General features: G+C 40.3%; 1 protein-coding gene across 15 annotated transcripts in view; it reads left to right on the top strand.

Moving 5' to 3' along the window:
- Positions 1-17480, top strand: part of RAP1GAP3 (RAP1 GTPase activating protein 3) — a 55995-nt gene extending 38515 nt beyond the window's left edge. For 4 of the 15 annotated variants that reach the window (XM_046905632.1, XM_046905698.1, XM_046905677.1 and 1 more), the window contains 12 exons: positions 1076-1154; positions 1466-1519; positions 1604-1687; positions 1943-2043; positions 3314-3443; positions 3694-3849; positions 7981-8052; positions 8249-8335; positions 8961-9095; positions 12009-12112; positions 14187-14300; positions 16718-17480. In XM_046905632.1, coding sequence (XP_046761588.1) covers positions 1076-1154; positions 1466-1519; positions 1604-1687; positions 1943-2043; positions 3314-3443; positions 3694-3849; positions 7981-8052; positions 8249-8335; positions 8961-9095; positions 12009-12112; positions 14187-14300; positions 16718-16727 — 1126 coding nt within the window. In that variant the 3' untranslated portion in view covers positions 16728-17480. Of the gene's footprint in view, positions 1-1075; positions 1155-1465; positions 1520-1603; positions 1688-1942; positions 2044-3313; positions 3444-3693; positions 3850-7980; positions 8053-8248; positions 8336-8960; positions 9096-10639; positions 10787-12008; positions 12113-14183; positions 14305-16717 lie in introns of those variants that run through there. The other 11 variants (XM_025142814.3, XM_015293180.4, NM_204843.4 and 8 more) reach the window with 6 other exon arrangements.
- Positions 17481-21451: the final 3971 nt, after the last annotated feature.

Consider the following 21451-nt stretch of genomic DNA (forward strand, 5'->3'; position numbering starts at 1 on the left):
GCCCAATAACTTGTTTATATTGGTGGAAGAGGACTCTGACAGCCAAATCTTCCTTCTTCCCTAGAAGGACACCTCTTTTTTAATATATACATGGAAAAATGAAGCTTTTCTCCATGTGCTCTCTGGACAACTGCTACACCAATTTCTACCTCCCATACTTTTCATAGGTTTGCCTTCCTCGGCTGTCTCTAAAAGACCTTTCAACAACCTTTCAAACGCTCCTTTTACAATCTTCTCAAACCATTGTATTGGATTATATGTATAGATCTTGTGTCCATGAACTATATTTAACATGTTTTATTAATTTTGGTAGTAGACAATGGAAAAGAAAAAGCAAATTATTTCTTAAAGCAATAAAAGAATGGAAAGGAGCAGGAGACTAAGCACAGAATCATAGAATCATGAAATGGTTTGGGTTGGAATGTATGTTAAAGATCATCGAATTCCAACCCCCTGCTGTTGACAGGGGCACTTCTCACAAGATCTGATTGCCCAGGGCCCCATCCAGCCTGGCCTTGAACACCTCCAGAGACTGGGCATCCACAGTTTCTCTAGCAAGCCTATGCCAGTGTCACAAGAACTTCCTCCTTACGTATAATCTAAATCTTGACTCTTTCAGTCTGAAGCCATTACTTCTTGTAACGCTACAGGCCTTGGTGAAGAGTCTTTAAATGTTCTTCATATATGCCCCCTTTAAGTACTCGAAGGCCACAGTGTGATTTTCCTGGAACCTTTGGTTCTCCAGGCTGAACAACTCCAGGCCTCTCATCCTGTCTTCATAGGACAGGTGCTCCAGCCTTCTGATCATTTTCTTGGCTCACCTCTGGACCTTCTCTAACAGGCCCATGTCTTTCTTGTGCCTCCCTGTTTTGTCTTTCCCTGCTTCCCACAACAAGTGATGAGTAGTAAGTACCCCTCTTTTTTCAGTGGTTTTATGCAGTAAGCTTAAAATTATTCTTCTGGAATTAACTGTTTTAAGAACAATTTGAAGGAATGGCTACTGTTTGTTTAAAGAGCCAGTGCTACATCTGCCTCTTTCAACATTTATTTTAATGTGGTTTTTATTTTATTTCAGGACACGAACTGGTACCAAACATGATCTGATCCCCATTTCCTGTCTAAATGAGTTTCCTAATGCTGTCCAGATGGCAAAGGTGAGATTCTTGCTTGCCTTCTCACTCTTACGCCCTGAGACTATCTCTGTCTCTTTTTAATTCTCATCCTTCCAGTTACTTTCACATTACTGTCCTCCCACTTCTCTCTTTTCTACTTTTTTGCACCAGTACTTTCATGCACTTCCCTTTCATTCTTCCATTTAGCTCCTCTTCTCTCTCTTCTAATGTTACCTTCGATTTTTCTCTTGAAAGGTCTCTTGTCAGATAATTATGTGTCCATGTTGTCGTGCTTGCAGCAAGCAAGAGCACATGATAATCACACTTTTGTTTCCCTTTCTGTCTCTCAACAGCTACTGTGTGAAAATGTGAATGTTGAACGCTTCTTTCCTGTCCTCTATCCCAAGGTATAAATTTCTGATTCTATGTACCTTTTCATCAAGAGCTGGCTAATTTAGTACAATTAGTAATTTGTATTTTCATTTTCACAGGCTTCACAGCTTATTGTTGCATTTGATGAACATGTCATAAGCAATAACTTCAAATTTGGGGTAATCTACCAGAAACCTGGACAGGTAAGCTCATTCAGATTCTACCATCCTCAAGACAAAACAGAAAGAGTGAGTTCTCTTAGCTTCAGTTTAATAACAAGGTCTGTAGTGTCCTGTGGAAAGTATGGTATACTGGAAAATAGACTCCTTAAACAGTAGGGACACAATCTTGCCTTATATTGACTGATTTGTTTCCTTTGTGCAAGTACTCAAAGCTGGTTGAACTGTGTTTTTGCGTAATCTTTGTACTGTTTTTCCTTTTCTCTTTTCCTTTTGAAGACAACTGAAGAGGAAGTCTTCAGTAACACGGAAGAGAGTCTGGGATTCCTGGAGTTCTTGGATTTCCTTGGTGACAAGATTCAGCTGCAGGATTTCCGTGGGTGTGTAACAAGCATGTTTTAAAAGTCAGGGTGGGTTAGGGAACACAAAAGGTTCAGTGATTTCATCTTTGTTGGGAGAAATATCTCTTAGCCTGTAACTTGGCCAGGCTGAAGGCTTTAAACAAGGATTGATGCCGGAGTGAGATTCTATCAGGAATACTGAGGTCAAGCTAAAGGAATGCTAAGGCATCATCAGAGGTTGGCAAGGCTGATGGGATCATCTGCCAGTCCAAGGGGCACTTAAGGATCAGGAGCACATTTGAAATGCTTGAATACCAATGCATGAAGTTTGAGGAAGTGGGAGCTTTGGTCCAATCCCAGAGTAATGTTATCATTGGTATTAGTGAGACTTGGTGGGATTAGTCCTAAATATGGAGTGCTGGGATGGAGGGTAGAGAAGCCCATCAGACTTTTGTCAACCATCCTGCCTGGGAATCTGTTGGATTTCAGGCCTCAGCGATAAATTTTCATTTAGGAATCTTAGAGTATTTCAACACATCACACAGGATCATCAAAGAAAATATTTATTTTGACTGTATAAATGCAAGTTTGTTTTGCAGTCACAGGAAGAAAAGAAGTCTGTGGGGTGACCTAACTGCAGCATTTCAGTGCCTAAAGGGAGCCTATAAACAGGAGGGGAGTCAACTCTTTGAAAGGGTAGATAACAGCAGGACAAGAGAAAATGGTTTTATGTTGAAGGAGTGAAGATTTAAGTTGGATGGCAGGGGGAAGTTCTTTACTAAGAGAGTGGTGAGGTGCTAGAACAGGCTACCTAGAGAGGTTGTGGATGCCCCGTCCCTGGAGGTGTTCAAGACCAGGTTGGATGGGGCCCTGGGCGGCCTGAGCTAGTATTAAATGTGGAGGTTGGTGGCCCTGCCTGTGGCAGGGCAGTTGGAGCTTGATGATCCTTGAGATCCCTTCCAACCTGGGCCATTCTGTGATTCTGTGGCTCTGCCACAGAGCTGCTTTCTCTAGTTCTAAAATATGGATTATGTTTCTCAGAAGAATGCTAAACAAAGTAGATCCTTTGAGGATCTTTGGTTTAGCTTCATAGCTTTTAGCAAGAAAGGTTGTTCGCTGGCAGAAACATTTTGCAGCTTTGATTAGTGCATTTGTTTTTGGAAGATGAGGTACACCTCTGTTGCTGATTTCTTTAAAGTTACCTTTGATATTATTGATGCATAAGCTAGTGTTACTGATATCTTCTTTATTCTCTCCACTTTTTCATCTGCGTCCTGCCCAACCTATTGTGTGGCGTGGATTTATTCAGGTTCCGGGGAGGTTTGGATGTCATCAGAGGTCAAACGGGCACCGAATCAGTTTATACAAATTTCCGGGGCAAAGAAATCATGTTTCATGTATCTACAAAACTGCCCTTCGCTGAAGGAGATTCCCAACAGGTATTTGTGAGTAGAACTAAGGAATTCAAGAGTGTGGGTTAGAGGGGAGGGGTATTTATTGAGGAGCTAATTAAGGAGTAGAGCACCTAACTGCATGATATTGGGAAGTATGACAGGAGGAATGGTAAAAGTGGTGATGGGGGTTCTGCTAGAGAAGATGGGCTGGAGATGCTAAACAGACCATGTTTTAGGCCCCATCGTACTGTTTACTCTTTTTCACCTCAATGTTTTTCTTCTTTTTACTCTCCAGCTTCAGCGGAAGCGTCACATTGGGAATGACATTGTAGCCATCATCTTCCAGGATGAAAGCACACCTTTTGTGCCTGATATGATCGCTTCTAATTTCCTACATGCATATGTGGTAGTTCAGCTCACTCACAGCAGTAGTGGGGAGACCCTCTACAAGGTAAACAGAGCCAACAGACTCTTCTGTGGTGAGGTACTGACTTTGACCCTTGAAGCAAAAACCTGTTCTTGGGCTTTTGGGAGAGGGTACAGGTTTGGCCAGCTGTCTTCCAAACACCTTTGCTTGCTCTGTCAGTAAGTGTTAACCACATTCTCAGTGAAAAGCAAGTAGTAAGCCTAGAGATCCAGTGTTTGTCACCAGCTCTCCTTCCCCTTTACCTACACTTTGATCTCTGACTAGGAGTCTCCTTCCTGCTATACTATTCTCTATTCTGTAGGTTTGTGGAGGTCCTCTCTGATTGATATGATTTCTACTATTAGTAGTCTGTGATCCTGCTTAGTGAGTATTCAGATTTAATAAAAATATGGATAAGCTGGAGAAGGGTAATAGCTAAGACTGAGAATGATCAAGATTCTGGAACACGAGTATTTTACTGAGCAAAGTCCAGGAATGCTTATTATCTCTACCTAGCAAATAGAATGTAAAAAAAGAAAAAGATTTGATTGATTTGTAAGTATGAATACATGCAACTATGTAGTTGCATGTTTTCCAGTGTAGCTGATGGATTTATAAAGCCTAACACCTGGGATTTAATGCAAGACAAATGCAGATAAGTTTTATATTCAGATAAAAGTTCAGATAAAATATCAAAGAGCACAAGGAGCAGGTGATCACATTTTGGATGATCTCTTTCTTGCACTGTATGAGTCAAGAAAACCTCATTCACCTAACTTTGTGTGACGCTTAGTAACAGCCATGCCTTCATTGCTCATGCTATATAGCACAGTGCTGAGAGCTTGCTTATCCTGACACTGCATGTCAAATAGAGCTGGCTGGCCTATTCTGTGGACTTCTAACCAGCTGCATCTGCTTTGGTGGATCCTGGAACCAATGCCCATCTGAAAGAGAAGTACTACATCTTAGGGCCCTCCATTTTACAGCAGCCCTACTAGAACAAATATTCTGTATTCACAGCCTCTTACCAGAGCAATTTATTGCATGGCTCTATATGGATATCTCTCTGACTTTAAATTCAACTTTCAATCATGATGAGGGATCAGAACACTTATTATTTTGCATTCTATGATGGATTTTCTTTTATAGAAACATTTTAATCAAAGTGCTATGTCTCTTTTACGTAAAAATTCTAATTTGGTGATAATGAATCCTTAAGCCTTTTAGGTCTACAAGAGCAGCAAGAATGTCAAAATTATAACAGGATTTCTGTCTCATCTTCCACAAAAAGAGTGGTAGTGGTGGAATAACAACATTCTTTTGTTTTATATGTTGTGAACATCTAAGTCTGTCATGACAAAATAGCTGCCTGATGATCAGAGGCTTGAGGTTCTAATTCTCTTGCTGTCCATCTTATATTTTTTAAAGGAAAAAAGCAGGGGAAGCTTGTCATTTGTCTCTCTCTTCCCAGTATTGTTTTTGCCTACATGCAATGGCATTATTTTTGGCAGAGTAGTAAGGTTGCCTATATCACTTCATTAAAAAAAATCACCCCAGCTATGACTCTGAGGCCAATGAAGTTTTATTTAAGGGCTTTTCCAAAGGAATTTTAAGTAATTCTTCCGTGAGAGCATTCTAGGCTCTAGTGTCTAATGCTTAAATTTGAATTTTGATTATATTTATTTATTTGAATCGATTTTTACAAACAGAAAACTAAGAATGCAAAGCAGGATTTTAGTCTGTTGGGAGGGAGAGGAAGGCCTTGTAACTAGTGTAGCTGGCCTATAGTGTGAGAAATCTGATCTAAATTTAGGGCCTCTTTCCTTAGTCTCATTAAATTCATACAACTTTGTGATATGCTCTGTGATATTTACAGTGGGGTGTTATTTTGAGGCAGTTGCTGTTAAGATGCACTGCTGTTGTTCCCTGTTGTATGAAATAGAAAAGAATGATACTGTTCCTTGTTCCATCTCAAACATGAAGAAAAAAGTAACTGAAATATCTGGCAAGATAGCTACATATACATGGTAAGTATTGTGAAGAGCAAAGTGACGTCCATTTGAAAAATGGACGTGCATTATTATTTATTTATTTTGCATTGGTGTGTGAGGTAGGAGCATGTTAAAAAAAAAAAAAAAGCACAGATGCACTTACCTCTTGCTGGGAACCTGCTTTTGTGTGCTTATTACGTGTGTCTAAGAGAGATAGTATCACTGTACTGGGATACTCCCTGATATTCCCCTTAGTGTACAGTATATCCCTACTGAGAAGTCTGGTTAAAAAAAATAAGATGTTAATATTAACATTTGGTTTGTCTTGTGGAGGTAAATCTTGCAGGTTGAATGGAAGCATCTTTTTTTCTCCTCTAAATACATTGGCTATTATTAAATATATTTATTATTAAGAATACTTTAAAATGTAAGGTTTGGCAAGGTTTTTTGCTTTTATTTTATGATTGAGTTTCTGGGAGGTAAAACAGTATTGGAGAATGAAATTGCCAAGCCGCTCATCATATTTGAAAGGTCATGGCAGTCTGGTGAAATTCCCACTGATTGGAAAAGGGGAAACATAACTCCCGTTTTCAAGAAGGGGGGAAAAAAAAGAAGATCCAGGGAACTACAGGCCAGTCAGTCTGACCTCTGTGCCTGACAGGATCATGGAACAGATCCTCCTGTAGACCCTAGTAAGGCACATGGAAAATAAAGATGAAGTGATTGGTGGCAACCAACATGGCTTCACCAAGGGCAAATTGTGCTTGACATACTTGGAGGCCTCTTATAATGGAGATGCAGCATCAGTGAATAAAGGAAGAACAACTGACGTAATCTACCTGACTTGTGCAAAGCGTTTGACACTGTTCCATATGACATCCTGGTTGCCAAATTGGGGAAAAAATGATTTGATGGATGGACCACTTGCTAGATAAGGAATTGGCTGGATGGTTACACTCGAAGACTTGCAGTCAATGGCTTGGTGTCTAAGTGGAGACTGGTGATGAATGTTTTTTCTTCAGGGATCGATGTTGGGATTGGTGCTGTTTAACATCTTTGAAGGCAACACGAACAGTGGGATTGAGTGTAGATTCCACAGTTTGCAGATAACACCAAGCTGAGTGGTGCAGTTGACCCACTGGAGGGAAGGGGTGCTATCCACAGGGGCCTGGACAGGCTGGAGATGTGGGCCCATGCCAATCCCGTGAAGTTCAGCAAGGCCAAGTGCAAGATACTGCACCTGGGTTAGAGAAGTCACAAGCACAGATACAGACTGGGCAAAGAATGGGTTGAGAGAAGCCCTGAGGAGAAGCATTTGGGGGTGTAGGTTGTTAAAAAACTCAACATTAGCTGGCGATGTACACATGCAACCCAGAAGGCCAACCATATACAGGGTTGCATCAAGAGAAGCACGACCAGCTGACTGAGCAAGATGATTCACCCCCTCTACTCAGCTCTTGTGAGACCCCACATTGAATACTGCATCCAGTTCTGTTGCCCCCAACACAGGAAGAACACTGAGCTGTTGGAGAGGGTCCAGAGGAGGGCCATGAATATGAGGGACGGAGAGCTGAAGCACCTCCACTATGAGGACAGGCTGAAAGAGCTGGGGCTCTTCAGCCTGGAGAAGAGAAGGCTGTAGGGAGACCCAGTAGCAGTGTTCCAGTACCTGAAGTGGGCCTGCAAGGAAAACTGAGGAGGGACTTTTTATAAGGGCAGGTAGCAACAAAATAAGAGGAAATGGCTTTAAATTGGAAGAGGGTAGATTTGAACTAGCTATTAGGAAGAAATTCTTTACTGTGAGGATGGTGAGACACTGGAACATGTTGCCCAGAGAGGTTGTGGACGCCTCCTCCTTGGAGGCATACAAGGCCAAGCTGAGTGGGGCTTTGAGCAACCTGGTCTAGAGGGAGGTGTCCCTGCCTATAGTAGGGGGGTTGGAACTGGATGATCTTAAGGGTCCCTTCCAACTTGAGTGATTCTGTAATTCTATGATCCATTCACTGAGGTCAGGAACTGACAGGTACCTTTGGAAAATGGAAATGATTCAGAAGGAATTGGCGGTACAACAGTGTCTCTTATATATATACATTGCAACATACATGCATGCGAACACAGAATTTTGAAATCTGTAATAGTCTCAGTTGTATTATGATACTGATTTCATTCCCTTGTACTGTTTCAGGTTTCAGTCACAGCCCGAGATGATGTGCCCTTCTTTGGACCTTCTCTACCAAATCCAGCCATATTTAGAAAGGTTTGTTTCTCTGGTGCATTGTTAGATGGCAGGGAAAAATACTACACACCCTTTTATTCGCAGTTGTATTCACTGTTGTGTTGTCAGTCTGGCTAGATGGCTTTGGAGGTCTAAAGAGTAGTAAGGTAGAGCTTTTATCACCTGATGTTTCTATTGCTGTCTTCATCTCCAGTCGGGTTTTCATCTTGTTTTGTAGAGTACAGAGTTTCGTGAATTCCTTCTGGTCAAGCTCATCAATGCTGAATACAGCTGCTATAGAGCTGAAAAATTTGCTAAACTAAAGGTGGGATGGTTACCTGTTTGTTTCCATTAAAAAATATAATACTATGTTGCTGCCAGATTAAGAAAATACAAGATAATTTTTTACTCTCTTCTACTTCTGATTTTCTGATATTTAAATGTGATTATTCTTAGCCATGTGAATCCTGCCTTTGTATTTCACAGCTGGCGTAGTAGGGTATGAATAGGTACATTCATTGTCATTGTGTAATCCTCCAGTAAGAGTTTGAATATGATGCATAGATACTGCTGGAGGAAATTCTGTGTTAGTTGAGACTCAGTATTGCATTTCAGGGTACGTACTGTCAAGAGTTTTGTTCAAAGTCCCAAAATTCTGTTCCAAGCTCTGCTGCTTGCCTGATCTAAGAAAAAACTGCCCTCAACCCATGCCTCATTTTCATCACCTGTAAAACCTGATGTCCATTATGATTTGATTCAAAAGGGGAGTTTACAAGGGCTATCTACAATTATAAATTCCATATCTACACAGCTAAAATCAGTTCATGTTGTTTAAACTAATTTTCATGATATTTTTTATTTTTGAAATGAGGACGAGAGATACTGCAGTAACAGCACCCTTCTACATTCTCCCCATAATAGCTCTATTTTCATTCCCAATGATGATGTAGGAGAGAACCCGAAGTGCTCTCTTGGAGAGCCTTTTTGAGGAGCTGCAGCTTCGCAGCCGTTGTATGATGGGACTGCCCGTAGAAGAAGATGACAAGACAGAGAATGGCAGCGGGGGCTTCTTTGAGAATTTCAAGGTGGGTCACAGTTGACTGAAGCAGTTCCTTACCAGTTGTCCACTGTTGTTGTTGTTGTTGAGGATCACTGTGTCCCATCAGGAATATCGACCCTAGTGATAAGCTGTGCAGAGGATGAGATGGAAAGGAAGACTTTTCTTGCAGCAGTCTTTCTTTAGAGCATCTTCAACTGTGCTTTACTATGTCATTCAAAAATACCAATTTTTTCAGTTTGTGTACATCTTTCTGTAGAGCTAAAGCTTGGTCTTTGATGGAATCCTATACTGTCTCTCCTATACTAGACATCAGACTCTTCTTTGTGCATCATGCTGGTGTCTAGTGTCAGATGGGGTTTCATTCCTTGACTTGCTGGGAAGGGTATAGGTGCTTAAAAGAGGAATTGCAATAACTAGTAGGAATCAGCTTTAATTTCTCACAGTAGAGTACTTCCAGTTCATTTTCATTATGGCTGAAAGAGTTGAAGGAGCCACTGCAAGAGTTTCCAACACAACTTAGCGTGTACTGTTTAAAAAATAATGATGCTTTACTTTCCCTCTAAAAGCCAGAGTTAACTTGCTGTTGTTCAGCTTAGATTACTCTCACTTTTAAAAGTCAGGATCAGGTGACAACTTACTTGTAAAAGTGCAAGGATCAAGACAATAGATGAAAGCAAAGTTTTGAACAAACAGGAGAAATTAATTTTGAGCTGCTTATATAGGAAAAATCTTGCATCACTTTCCTTTCTCTCACTTTCCCATTTCTGTGTCACCAATTTCTTCGTCTGTCTGAACAGAGAGACTTACTAAAAAAGCTCTTCTTTAGATGAACTCCCCTTGTTTTGTCTGATGGGCTGATTGATGTTATAAAGGATGGTGAAACTAAGCCAGTCACATGTAACTACTAAGTGTATGTGTAACTTTAGTCAGATCTGGGACAGTCTGGTGAGTTGTATTAGGATGTCAGTCAATCTACCCTCCTCTTGCTGCTAACCAGGAGTTTCATAACCACCTTCAGCTTAAAGTAATTATTCTAAAAATGTCCTTTTCTGACTTACAGCAGGTGCTATGATTTACCAGTCATTGTACGCAAAGAGCCTTTGCAAAGGGTTGGAAAAGACTGAGAAATGTCAGAAAATGGCTTTTTCAAATGCTGCGTATTTTCAAATGGCTGCTCCCGCCTTCATGCATAATCTTACAGTCTTCAGTTCAGTTTTGTGTTTTGTAGCTTATGCTGGGCAAGGCTGCATCAGATGATGTTGTCTTATTCAGGAAGCTGGGATACTGTGAGGGAATCTCCATTGCAATAGAATAAATGAGACAAAAGCAGAGAATATGTTTGAGGAAGAGTTCTTTACTGGCAGTGAGTTCCATAAATCAGCCAGAACAACAACAACCAGCAGGGTTATATGTAGGATGCTGCCTTTGAGGAGTTAGGATTTCTGTGTTTCTGGTGTTGGTCTGTCCCAGCTTTCTAGCCTTGCTGTGGTGATTTTCATAGTGCCCTTCTGTGTGCATGTCTGTATGTGTATCTGTGTTTGTCTGTTTCCCTGCCTCCCTTCTGTTTAGCGGGTGATCAGAGGCCGCAGCCAGAGCCTGGATACCATGGGGATATCCATGAGAAAGCAGCAGCCAGCCACCATGCCCAGCCGCCCGACGACAGCTGGCCTTGCTCTGAGCCAGAGTGTTGCCGAGGGCCCTAAGGCCATTGCTGCGGTAAGGTATTAAGGTGGACTGTAAAAAGAAATCTGGCATACCTTTGTGACCCACCTGTACATACTGTTTCTCTTTCACTAATAGGTTGTCCTGTTGTCCTTCTGTTAACCTCTTTCTGTTGTATCTTTCCATTTCACAAGTAGTGAAAACACGTGTTGCAGTCTTTTTTGTCTGTGCCTATCTCTAGCGCCAAGTCATCTGTAAACTAGAGCTAAGATTGATGCAGACTGGAAGAAGAAAACAAAACATGACTCTACATCAAACATTTATCTCTGTTGTCCTGTATTAGATCCTCTGGGTTGTCATAACTTAAAAAAAAAAAAAAATGCTTGCACTATGGTTTCACCAGAATGGTACTGTGCTACTGTATGACTAGATCTGAAAGCACTAGGACAATAATTGTTCCTTTTCTTTTTTCAATTTCACCAGTCAATTTCATTTTTTTTTTTTGTCTCTAAAACAAATAGATGGGCAATGGTTGTTCAAAATACTCCTTTGCTGTAGATAGAATTTTCAGATTTGGAACAAACAGCAGAGTTAATAGTGTTTGGGATGAGAAAAAGAGTGAATATTTCTATACACTGTCAAAATCTTTCTTATTTGATAGGGATACTAAAGATAAGAGCATTATAAATCTATGACGAACGTGTTTCCAGAAAAGTATCCAGGTTTCTAATATTGGAAATATTTTACGTTAGCCAAAGCATGTGCAGCTTATTGCGGTCTCTGCGTTAGTAATGTCAGTAGAGGCAAACTGAAGAAAAAACAACTCTGAGTTAGCTAAGAAAGTAATTTTCAGGGTGTGAATTTCAAGGTTACCATTTACTCAATTATATGCATTCTTTATGTTACCACTGCAAAGTCATAGACTTGGGCTTGCTTCCTCCTTCTCCCCTTTAACTTCTAGTTTTCACTACCTGTTAATGATTTTTGCCTCCTTTCCTGATCTTCTTTCTCTGTATTCTAGCTGTATCTCTTGCTGTGTATCTTGTATCTTTCTTACTCTCTCTTACCACTTGTTTGAATGTTTGCTTCTCTTTTTCAGGGACAGAAAGTATTCTTTCTTGCACTGTTGGAGCTGGGTGGTGCTACTACATAGCATAGCAAAGTAAAAGAGAGAATCTGGATTAATGTTGCAAGCTCCCTTTCCAGCTCTTCCAGTTCACCAGTTTTCCTGTCTCGTTTCCCTTCTTCCTTCCTGTAACACTTTCCTTTTTTCTAGTCTTTTGCCTTGCCTGGTAGGAGCCCATCACGTACTCGAACCAGCCGTTTCCATGGGCGACGGAGTAGTGCCATTGGCATTGAGAACATACAGGAGGAAAAGAGGTATGAGCTGTGGGTAGATGAGACAAGCAGAGAAAAAAACAGGAGGGAATGAGAAAAGGAATATAGAAGGGAATGGAAATGCACAGAAAGGGAGTAGACAGGCATGAGAACTGAACTGGAAATGGTTGGAATGGGAACTAAGTCCTGTTTATCATCTGATATTGAGATGGATGAATGACAGAAAGCAACAATAAAAAAAAGGGCATTTGGAAACAGGGGAAGTCAATATTTAAGTACGAAGGTTCAAGGCTTTGATCTGAGGGAAGATCTGTTCTTATTTGGTTTTATTTGTTCTCGTGTTGAAAAGTTAAAATAGACAAAACTTCAAATACATTATAGAGATCACTCTGAAGGAAATTACTCTTATTTCCATGGAAAATACAACAGATACAAAGACACAATAACACTATTTGGTAGAGCAAATTCTTAGGATCTGGGAGCAGTTTGGTCTACTGCTCACCAGAGATGACATTTAAATCATAAAGGCTGTCTCAGCTGTAGTTACACAGCACTTTTAAAGAGTGCTCAGATTCTCTAAAGCTGTGTGAGTGCTCTGCACCTGATACTCAGTTTTCCCAGTTGCAAGAAATCCTGGAAGTAACTTAAAGATTGTAAGTGGCAAAAGCCATCTTTAATACAGAAACCAGTGACTTCACAACAGAAAGAATTATTACATTTTTCTTTCTTTCATTTTATTATCCTGGAACTTAATGAGATACCTATGACATTATTTTAATAGAAATAGTATAGAACTTTCTTTGAGGAAAATAAAATCTTTTGAGACATCTTTTCTGTAACAATCTAAGCCAACGGAGTAGTCCCAGCTCCTCAGCACTTAAAATATTCTGCAACTGTGTCCCTCAGCCTGTTAGTTTATGTACCATATAGTTCCTATCCCCTTCGAAGATTTGCAAAAGTTTCCTGTAACAAGGAAGAAAAACTGGATTTAAATTCCTTTTTCTTTTCTTTGCTAGAAGGGAATTGGAAAGCTATTGGGCTTACTTAGCTTTTCTCTTGCTTATTTTTAAACTTAGATATAAGGAATGCTAAGCCTTTTTTTGTGAGTTTATTTTTGGATTTTTCTGGAAGACTTTTTAGGTGGTTCCTGATGTGCAGTTTTACTTGCAATTGGTCTGATCTAATAGTTCATGACTACTGAAAAGCAGACATCATACGTTCCCTCTTCCACTATCTCTTTTAGCTACCAAGTCCCATCTAATTCCTTGTGATAACTTGATTGCTTATTGGGCCCCTCATGGAATTGATTCAGCCTATTAATCAACTGGGAAAAGCGTCTGCCAGGTTCTGCTGTGAGCTAGCTCATGGAGAAGTCTGATGAGTACCTGAACTGATGGAAGCTATACTTGGCAAAAGTGGCTGGAATGCAGGCTCTTTCTCTGGCAACAGTGAGCTCAACAAGTCATGCGTGACTTCATCCTGAAGTTGTAGCTTAATGAAATGCAGCCTTGTATGACTGAGCTAAGCCAGTCCATCCTGCTTGTTCATGTATCAAAGAAGTTTCAGGGTTGTTTAATTTTCAAGATCATTATAGTGGAATCATTTTCAGTTTCACAAACAGTTATGTTAGCACAAAAGAAGGCATGATGAACAGTGAGGTGAAGTGTGCATGTAAGATATCTGACCAAGAGAGTACATGAGGAACTGTAAACTGCATTGCTGAAAACTCCAATAATTGTGACAAAAACCTGAGGTGGAAAATGAGAGTTTTCCTTTCCTGTTTAAGTAACATTCCTCAATTTTAAGTTCCTCACGTAGGCAGCTTTATTCAGAAGTATCTTGACAAGTACAAGAAAATAAGAAAATATTGGAACTATCCTGAAATAGAGACATTAGCTGACTTCAGTTAGACAGAAAATTGCAATTAGTATAAAAGCTCTCTAATGAAACCCAGATCTTCTCAAGACCTATGAAATGTGTTTGCGTCTCCTTCTGTGTATGTGAGAGATCCAGCTTTGTAATGTGGCCTGGAAGGAAGTGTTAGTGTGAATGGTGAGCTCTGAAAATGGTGAACTTTGGCCCTGGGATATAGCTGATTTCTCTTTCTTCCAAGCAGAGACATTGCAGAGAGGATACAGAAGGTGGTAGACAGTCCAGAAACTTTGCTTGACCTGAAATCTGATGGATCATCCAGTCCCAGTTCCCCAGAGTTCCCCAGCAGGAAGAGCAAGTGAGTTGAAAATGATTTTAATATTTGAAAGCTGTTCATTGCATTTGGCGTTGGCTTAAGAAAGAGTAGTGCATGTCTTGCTCTTTTGAATGCTATACCAAGGTTGTCCACATAAGGCATTGCAACATCGTAAAGATTTATTGTCTGGCCCTGACACTGAAATTTAGAGCACACACACAAGGAACTCAGCTTTCTTAAAAACAAAGACTGGGCTGCTTAAAGGTGATTTTGGCTGTATCTTGAGCATCATGTTAACTTGTATCTAACTGTACACAAAGCACTACCCATCCAGTTATAAATAGCCATATATACGTTTCCTCTGTAGTTTGCTCTGGAGTGATTATGGAGCTTTATGGAGAAACTTGGACAAGGGTATGTTGGCAAGCTGGGTTTATTCAAAATCTGCCTTTTTAAGCAGGGCTCATTGGAAGAGGGGCTTTGGGCAATCAGATTTAGTGGGTGACAATCCCATTTAGAGCAAGGTAGTTGGAACTAGATCGTCTTTAAGGTTCCTTCCAAGCCAAACCATTCCATGATTCTATGAAACCACATATTTGCATTTCTAAGACACCAGAGCAGTCTGCTTCTAAATCAAAGACTGTAGCTAACTTTCTGGAACAGCTTGCCATGCTCCTGAGAGCTTGTACAAGATCTGTTGCAGAAAGGGACACTGAGTACATTGTAGTAGGACGTGTCCCTTTTTCAGAATTGGAGCGCCTTTAAAAAATGTCAGGAAGTATACCCTGGAACAAGGTCCCTATGGTTGCTGCTCTAGGTGCCAAGTCAGACAAGGAAGGGCCTTCATTCTAACTAGCCCCAACTCACATTAAGAATTACAGGCTGGTGACTATCTGCAGAAGTTCAGCTACCTAGGGCTGTCTAGAGTTTTGCCACAGTGAAGGTGCAGAGTTCTGGTGAGTATATTTCTATGATAGTCGGTTTTGGCTTGGGTGGGGGTCATAAATTTTTCCAAGGAGGAAAATGAAAGCATAACTAGAAGATACGGAACATTTAAGATGCTAGCAGAGATGCTGCTAGAGAAATGCAGGATGTGCAACTGCTTATTGGTCAGCAGCATCCTTCTTCCAACATTACCGTATAATTCCACCTCCTCCACTTCGTCCTTTCTGGACCTTGTTAGCAAACTGCAAGTACCTGGCTAGACACATGTGAGGGACTCTTATTCTGATTAGGCAGCTGAAGTAAACTTGTGTAACCAGCAAGAATCTTCCCTAGTACAAAAATATCTTATATCTGGGCTGTCCTGTAGATATGTACATGTCCTGGGAAAACAAACAAGCAAAAAAAACCCACTTGGTTCCTCACTTCCGCATTTGATTGTGGGCTCCTCCCATTTCCCAACTCCTGTTCTCTGTTCATGAGTTGAGGAGGTGAGCTGGTTGTTTGAAATCAATATCACCTGCTTTCAGAGAGCAAACATTGCACAGGTCTTCATTAACAATATTTGCATGAATATTGTTTGTTGACATGAGGAATCATGTGCACAGTTTGCATATGAAGTATGATGCAGCATGGAGTTTTGCACTATTTGTGATTAGCCAGTTTTTCAGAGTCAGGGACCAGCCCACATGCAGTTATACCTTCAGCAACATGCCTGGTATAAGGAATGAAGGATATGTAATTTCACCAGGTAAAGCAAGCAGTTTTCACCAAGACAGTGTTAGCACAACATTGCAGGAATGGGTTAGGGCTGTGATTCTAGCAATCTGTCTTGGAGATCCCTACAGTTCTAGAAAATTATCTGTTTACTGTTTGCTCATGGAACCACAAATCATCATCACTTTATAGGCATATTGCTAATACAAAATGAATTCCAGCTGGTTCTAGAATATTTTAGGCAGACCACATTAATAATGTTGTCCCTGGTAGCATGTCATAAACCCATTTCTGATTCTTTTTAGGGAATAACATTATGTATAGCAAAAAAGTACAGCATGTTGTTGCTGTTGCTAAGCATTGCAGATTCCAGTCTTCAATGATCAGGACTCTTCATCTATGTCCTACTAAATTCAACCTAAACATAAATATAAAGGAAACATACAGATAACAGATAAATTCTTGTACAGTAGAGACAAATCAATAGTTACTTTCACTTAATAATTTCTAAAACACTCTTCTGCAGTAGTCAACCTGCACTGTTCACTTGGACTATTCCTGTCCACTCTCCAACATACAGGGACAGTTATCCTTAGTTTTTTCTGCTCTGTTGTCCAGGTAGCCTTCTGAATAATCCTTTCTCCCAAGGGACACAGTGAAAGAATGAACCCAGCCTAAGTAACAAGGTAGTCCCACGACTGGGACTCTTTCCAAGTTTCATCTGAAAATCAATCACTGTACTGTGTATGTCCAAGTCCTAGGAAAAGTACAATGGTTTTGTATGTGTTTTCCTTCCTCAGACACATCTGAATGGGGACATCAAGCCAATCAGGAGTGGACCGGATGCTACTAATTGCTTACCTCACTGAAGATACTGGCAGGACATTTTGGGTGAAATGAGAGTACTGGCTAAAAGGAACACGAACTTAGAGGACCTCAAGGACTGTGGAAAGACCAAGTGACACCACATAATGCTTCACTGGCAGTCCCTGGAGCAGGAATCACGGAGAGGGAGAAGGACAGAGAGATTCTATTGGAGCATTTTGACTCTAGGGCTTTCCCATTGTCCAATCAGCAGTCACTGAACCAGACTCTACAAATGCTGGGGGAAAGGAGGCTACCTTGAGCATCTCTTCTTCTCTTCCCTTACATATTCAAAAAGAGAATTAAGTCAAAAGCAGAACACACTTCCACCTCTGTCTCTAGTAAGCACTAGAGATGGATTACATAGTTTAGGAAGTGCAACGCAAAGAAAGAGGATGAAGAAATCTGCTGAGGAAGGATGCTGAGAACAGGATACTTAGTGGAAATTTAGGTCCCAGCTCATTTTATTGATTGGCTCTGACAAGAGAGAAGTATGTTAGCCTTCATTTCCTTCAAAATATATTTCCTAACTTCTTGAGGAAATATCTTCGGCCTATACTGGCCTTGCCTTTATTGTCCTCTCTATTGCATGCTGGCATGTAATATGCCTGGGGCTTTAGGTTTCAGTACTGCTTGTAGGTCGAGACCGGCCACGTTTTGCAGTGTTTCTGAAGGAATAAATATATTTAATATATTGAAGTTGTCTTATCTTTATTGCCTCTTTCAGCTTTTTGACTTACTTAACATATTTCAGCACTTTCTCTCTATGGTGAGTATTTCATCATAAGTGTTACACACATAGTACATTTCATGGCATATAAGCATGTGAGCTTCACGGGCTACTCTCTCCTAGAAAATGACAAGCAGTGGTTCCCAAATTCTAAGCTAGGAGAAGTTGACATTAAAGGTCTTGCAGTGACAGATATGGAACGTGCTCCAGGCTACCTTCATACACAATATTTAAAAGAGTTGTGATCAATAGATCCCATTTGTCATATATAATGCTTTGAATGTTCCCTTCATAGCAACCATGCAGAAGCTAAAAATCTAGTGGAGTGGATCTACAGGAGCCACTTAAGCCCTTTTGTCTACTGGCAACTGTACACATGCAAATCGTACAAGATGGGCATCTTGACTTGAATATGTTCCTGTCTGCAAGCAGGACTTGTCTGTGCAAGAGCATGACACTTAGTCCCAATAGCTTGTTAATAAGACATGAAAAAAATAATGGAGATCTTGGTAATTAGTTTCTACCTCCTCTCTGCTTCCTTAAACTTTCTTAATTAACCATTTAGTAACACTAGTTAATTAACTGTGGTAGATCCAGTCTCTGCCCCTTCCAGTCATTGCTTGTACCTGAGCTCCCTGGTTAGCCATGGTCCATAGCCATGGTAACCTCATGCTCAACCATTGGTTCAGGCAGTGACCTGGCAATTCCACTGCACTCCACCCCTTCACAGCATGAACCAATGATTGAGCAAGTCAGGGGTAAGCTTCTGCTGTTTTGGCAATCCAAAGTACAATGTACATCGCAATATGCATAAAATACCTGTTGCAGTACTGGATGTCAAGGCACTGAAGGTGATTGTTAACAGTCTTTTCATGGTTCTGTAGGGCCAATACTTGATGTTCCTTCAGGAGGCATATCTTCTTTAAGGACCAGTAGCGCTTCAGGTCTGCACTCACCTGTTCCTGAAAGCTCAACAGTCCACCACTGGATGTCACAATGTTTCCTTATGGACACTGGAGAATGCTGGAGTAGCGTTGCTCCCACCAGTGGTCCTGTGAACTTAGCAACCTCAAGGGGATTAGTACAGATGTTTGACAGGCATGAGGAGAAGTAGGTCTGCCCTCCATGGTAGGATACAGGCTGTGTTTCTGTCTTGAGTCAACACCTCTGCTTGCACTGGGGCATGTCCTGGTGTTTGGTACCACACCCTTTGGCCTGGTATCTGTCACTGGATCACTATACCAGGTACTAATGGGGGGAAGAGTTCTAATTTGCCACATGGCTCTAATCTGGCCACACACTCCCTCACAAATATGGTGAACTTTATTTGCTCCTTTTGCCTTCGTGACACCACATTTAGACCAAGCAGGTGCACGAGTTCATTCCCTGTGAAAGGTGAGTAGCTCATGTTTACTTGTTGCATGAAATACCAAAGGAAGCAGAAAATAAGTGTAAATGAAAATTGGCTATCATCAAGTAAAAGCATTCACCTTTCTTTTGGCCTTGTGAGTAACTGTAGTTCTCTTGTTCTTCACATCTCCCAGAGGTCTCTGAGGCTTCAGGATGTTTGCACATATAGCATAGAAATGATGCAGTGCTGTTTTTAACAACTGATATGCCTATCCAGCCACAGCCCATAAAAAATCTTAGTGTGATCATTTGCAACATTTAGAACCTGTCTATGATAATACGTGAAGGGAAAGAAGGTAATAAAAGACATGTATGCATGAGGTACATGAGATAGGGGAGTTGGCCCACACTTTTGTAGGACAAAGTGAAATTGAAGTTCTTGAAATTCTATTTTCTACAAATCCTGTCAGTTTTTAAGGTAGAAGAAAAGATGGGATTAGGAGCAATTCTTTGTCCTAGATACTTTAGGAAGCGAAATGGGGGTGATATATTCATTCTGATTTTTGCAAATACTGAAGTTTCCTATCTATGCACTACCAGTCTTGATAGAAGATTGACTGCCAAAAGACTAAGTATGGCAATACAAGTAAATGTTCCTAGACAAAACTACATTTAAATGAATGCAGATAATTTGCATTCGCCTATGCAATATGGAGGAACTTTAGTTATCCCTAACCAAAGAATGAACTGAGGAAATGCCAGAGTTAAGCAGAACCAAAAACAAATAAAACATCTTGGAGCATGGAGAGGCATCCAAATGTTTTAGTTTTTCCCTTTAGTAAGTTGTCCAATAATTATTCAGCCACAATTGATGTACTGTGTAAAAATCAGAGTGAACTTTTTTCTTTTTCCTTTTTTTTTCCTGAAGAAACCTAAGATAGTTTGGATGCCCACTGTAAGCTTTGATTTTACTCAGAATTATAATGGAATTCATGAATTGGATCCATACGCACTTTAGTCTGTAGTTCAATTTACCACTTGGATCATGGGATGCAAGTGAAAGAAAAGAGAAAGAAAGGCAGGAGACTGTGATTATTATGTTGCCAAAACTAGATGAAGACTAGAAAACAGTTACTGCCAAAACTGCTGTTTTCTGAGTTGTCTTTAAAGCACCAGCATCTCATAAGCTAGTGCACATCACCTAAGGCGGGAGTGACTTTCTTAGCCTCAAAGTCAGGATATAAATTTAGTTAATAGGCCTTAACGCTTTAAGTAAGACATCCCTAGGTTTGTTAATACACATGCAATTGTTCTAGGTTTTGTTTTTTTTTTTTTTTAACATCAATTGATCTATTAGTCATTACCCACAAGCACAGACAGAAATTCAATATCTAAGTACTGGTACTGGGATATATACAAAATGGAACAGGACCCTGATTACTGCAGATTCACATTGCTGAAAGCAGCAGTTTCACAACAAATGGCAGTGGTTTATAAGTTTTGACTTCTAATTCCTCAGCATTTTGAATTATATCATAAAGCTGGGAAAGGGAATACCCACCTTCAAAAAACTGCTGAAAGTTGCATCTCATCTGTCCCATAACAAATACTGATATGATCGTGTAAAGTTCAAAAAGAAAAGAATTGTTCCTTTGAACAATATCTTACCTTACCATGCTACTGCAGGAATCCCTCATTACCTGAGTTATACAGCTTCCTTAAATTTCCAGATCAAATGGTGGGTAGCTGTGCCATCACGGTCATTCTTGTCTGCTGCTTTTGACTCCCTAGGACATCCTACTCTGACACCAATTCTTAATTCAAACTCTCTACCTTTTCCCCTGATTGAAATAGAAGAGTAATAATTAAAATTTAATGTTGTAATACAGCTATGCATAAAATCCTAGAAACTATTCTACTTACTTATTAAATTGCAATATTTAAAACTCAAAGCTATCCTTATTGCATAGGATGAAGGTCACTTAGGAATAAGATTGAGTATTAAATAAGTAAGAAGGCTGTTATCTGAAAGGCGTCACACCCATATTTTGTGAAATGTGTAAGGTGAATATAAGCAGATGATTACAGAAAGCAAAAGAATGCCTTAAACCTTTGAATTTTGCAAAGTATTTAATTCCTGGTTCGAACACGGTATTGATATGTGATGATAGGCAGATTCCTTAAACCCTGATGCTGGGTGTGGGAAGCCTGGGAGAAGGAGCAGAGGGAGGAGAAGACAAATACAATGAGAGCATATATTCATAAAGATCAGGCGTTCAGATTGCACAGACGTATTCACTAATGGCATTTTTAGCTTGACTGCATGATGCTGTCACCTACTAGAACCTGCTTTATTTTTTAAACTGGTTTTTGTGTAGAACAGTAGACTGATACACAAACTGAAAAAAGGACCAAGGGAAACATGGGAAAGTCGGAGAAGGACTTCAGTACTTGCTGGACACCCATAGTCAGAACTTCTCTAGACAAGAAGTTATAGACAGAACAGGCGTGACAGTGAAACACAGCCTGGAACCAGTGGCCAAATTCAGTGATTTTTACTATGAAATGAAAGCCACATTCCAAATGTTCC

The sequence above is a fragment of the Gallus gallus genome, chromosome 1 (genome assembly GCF_016699485.2).
Source record: "Gallus gallus isolate bGalGal1 chromosome 1, bGalGal1.mat.broiler.GRCg7b, whole genome shotgun sequence".
In the NCBI taxonomy this organism is placed as follows: Eukaryota; Metazoa; Chordata; class Aves; order Galliformes; family Phasianidae; genus Gallus; species Gallus gallus.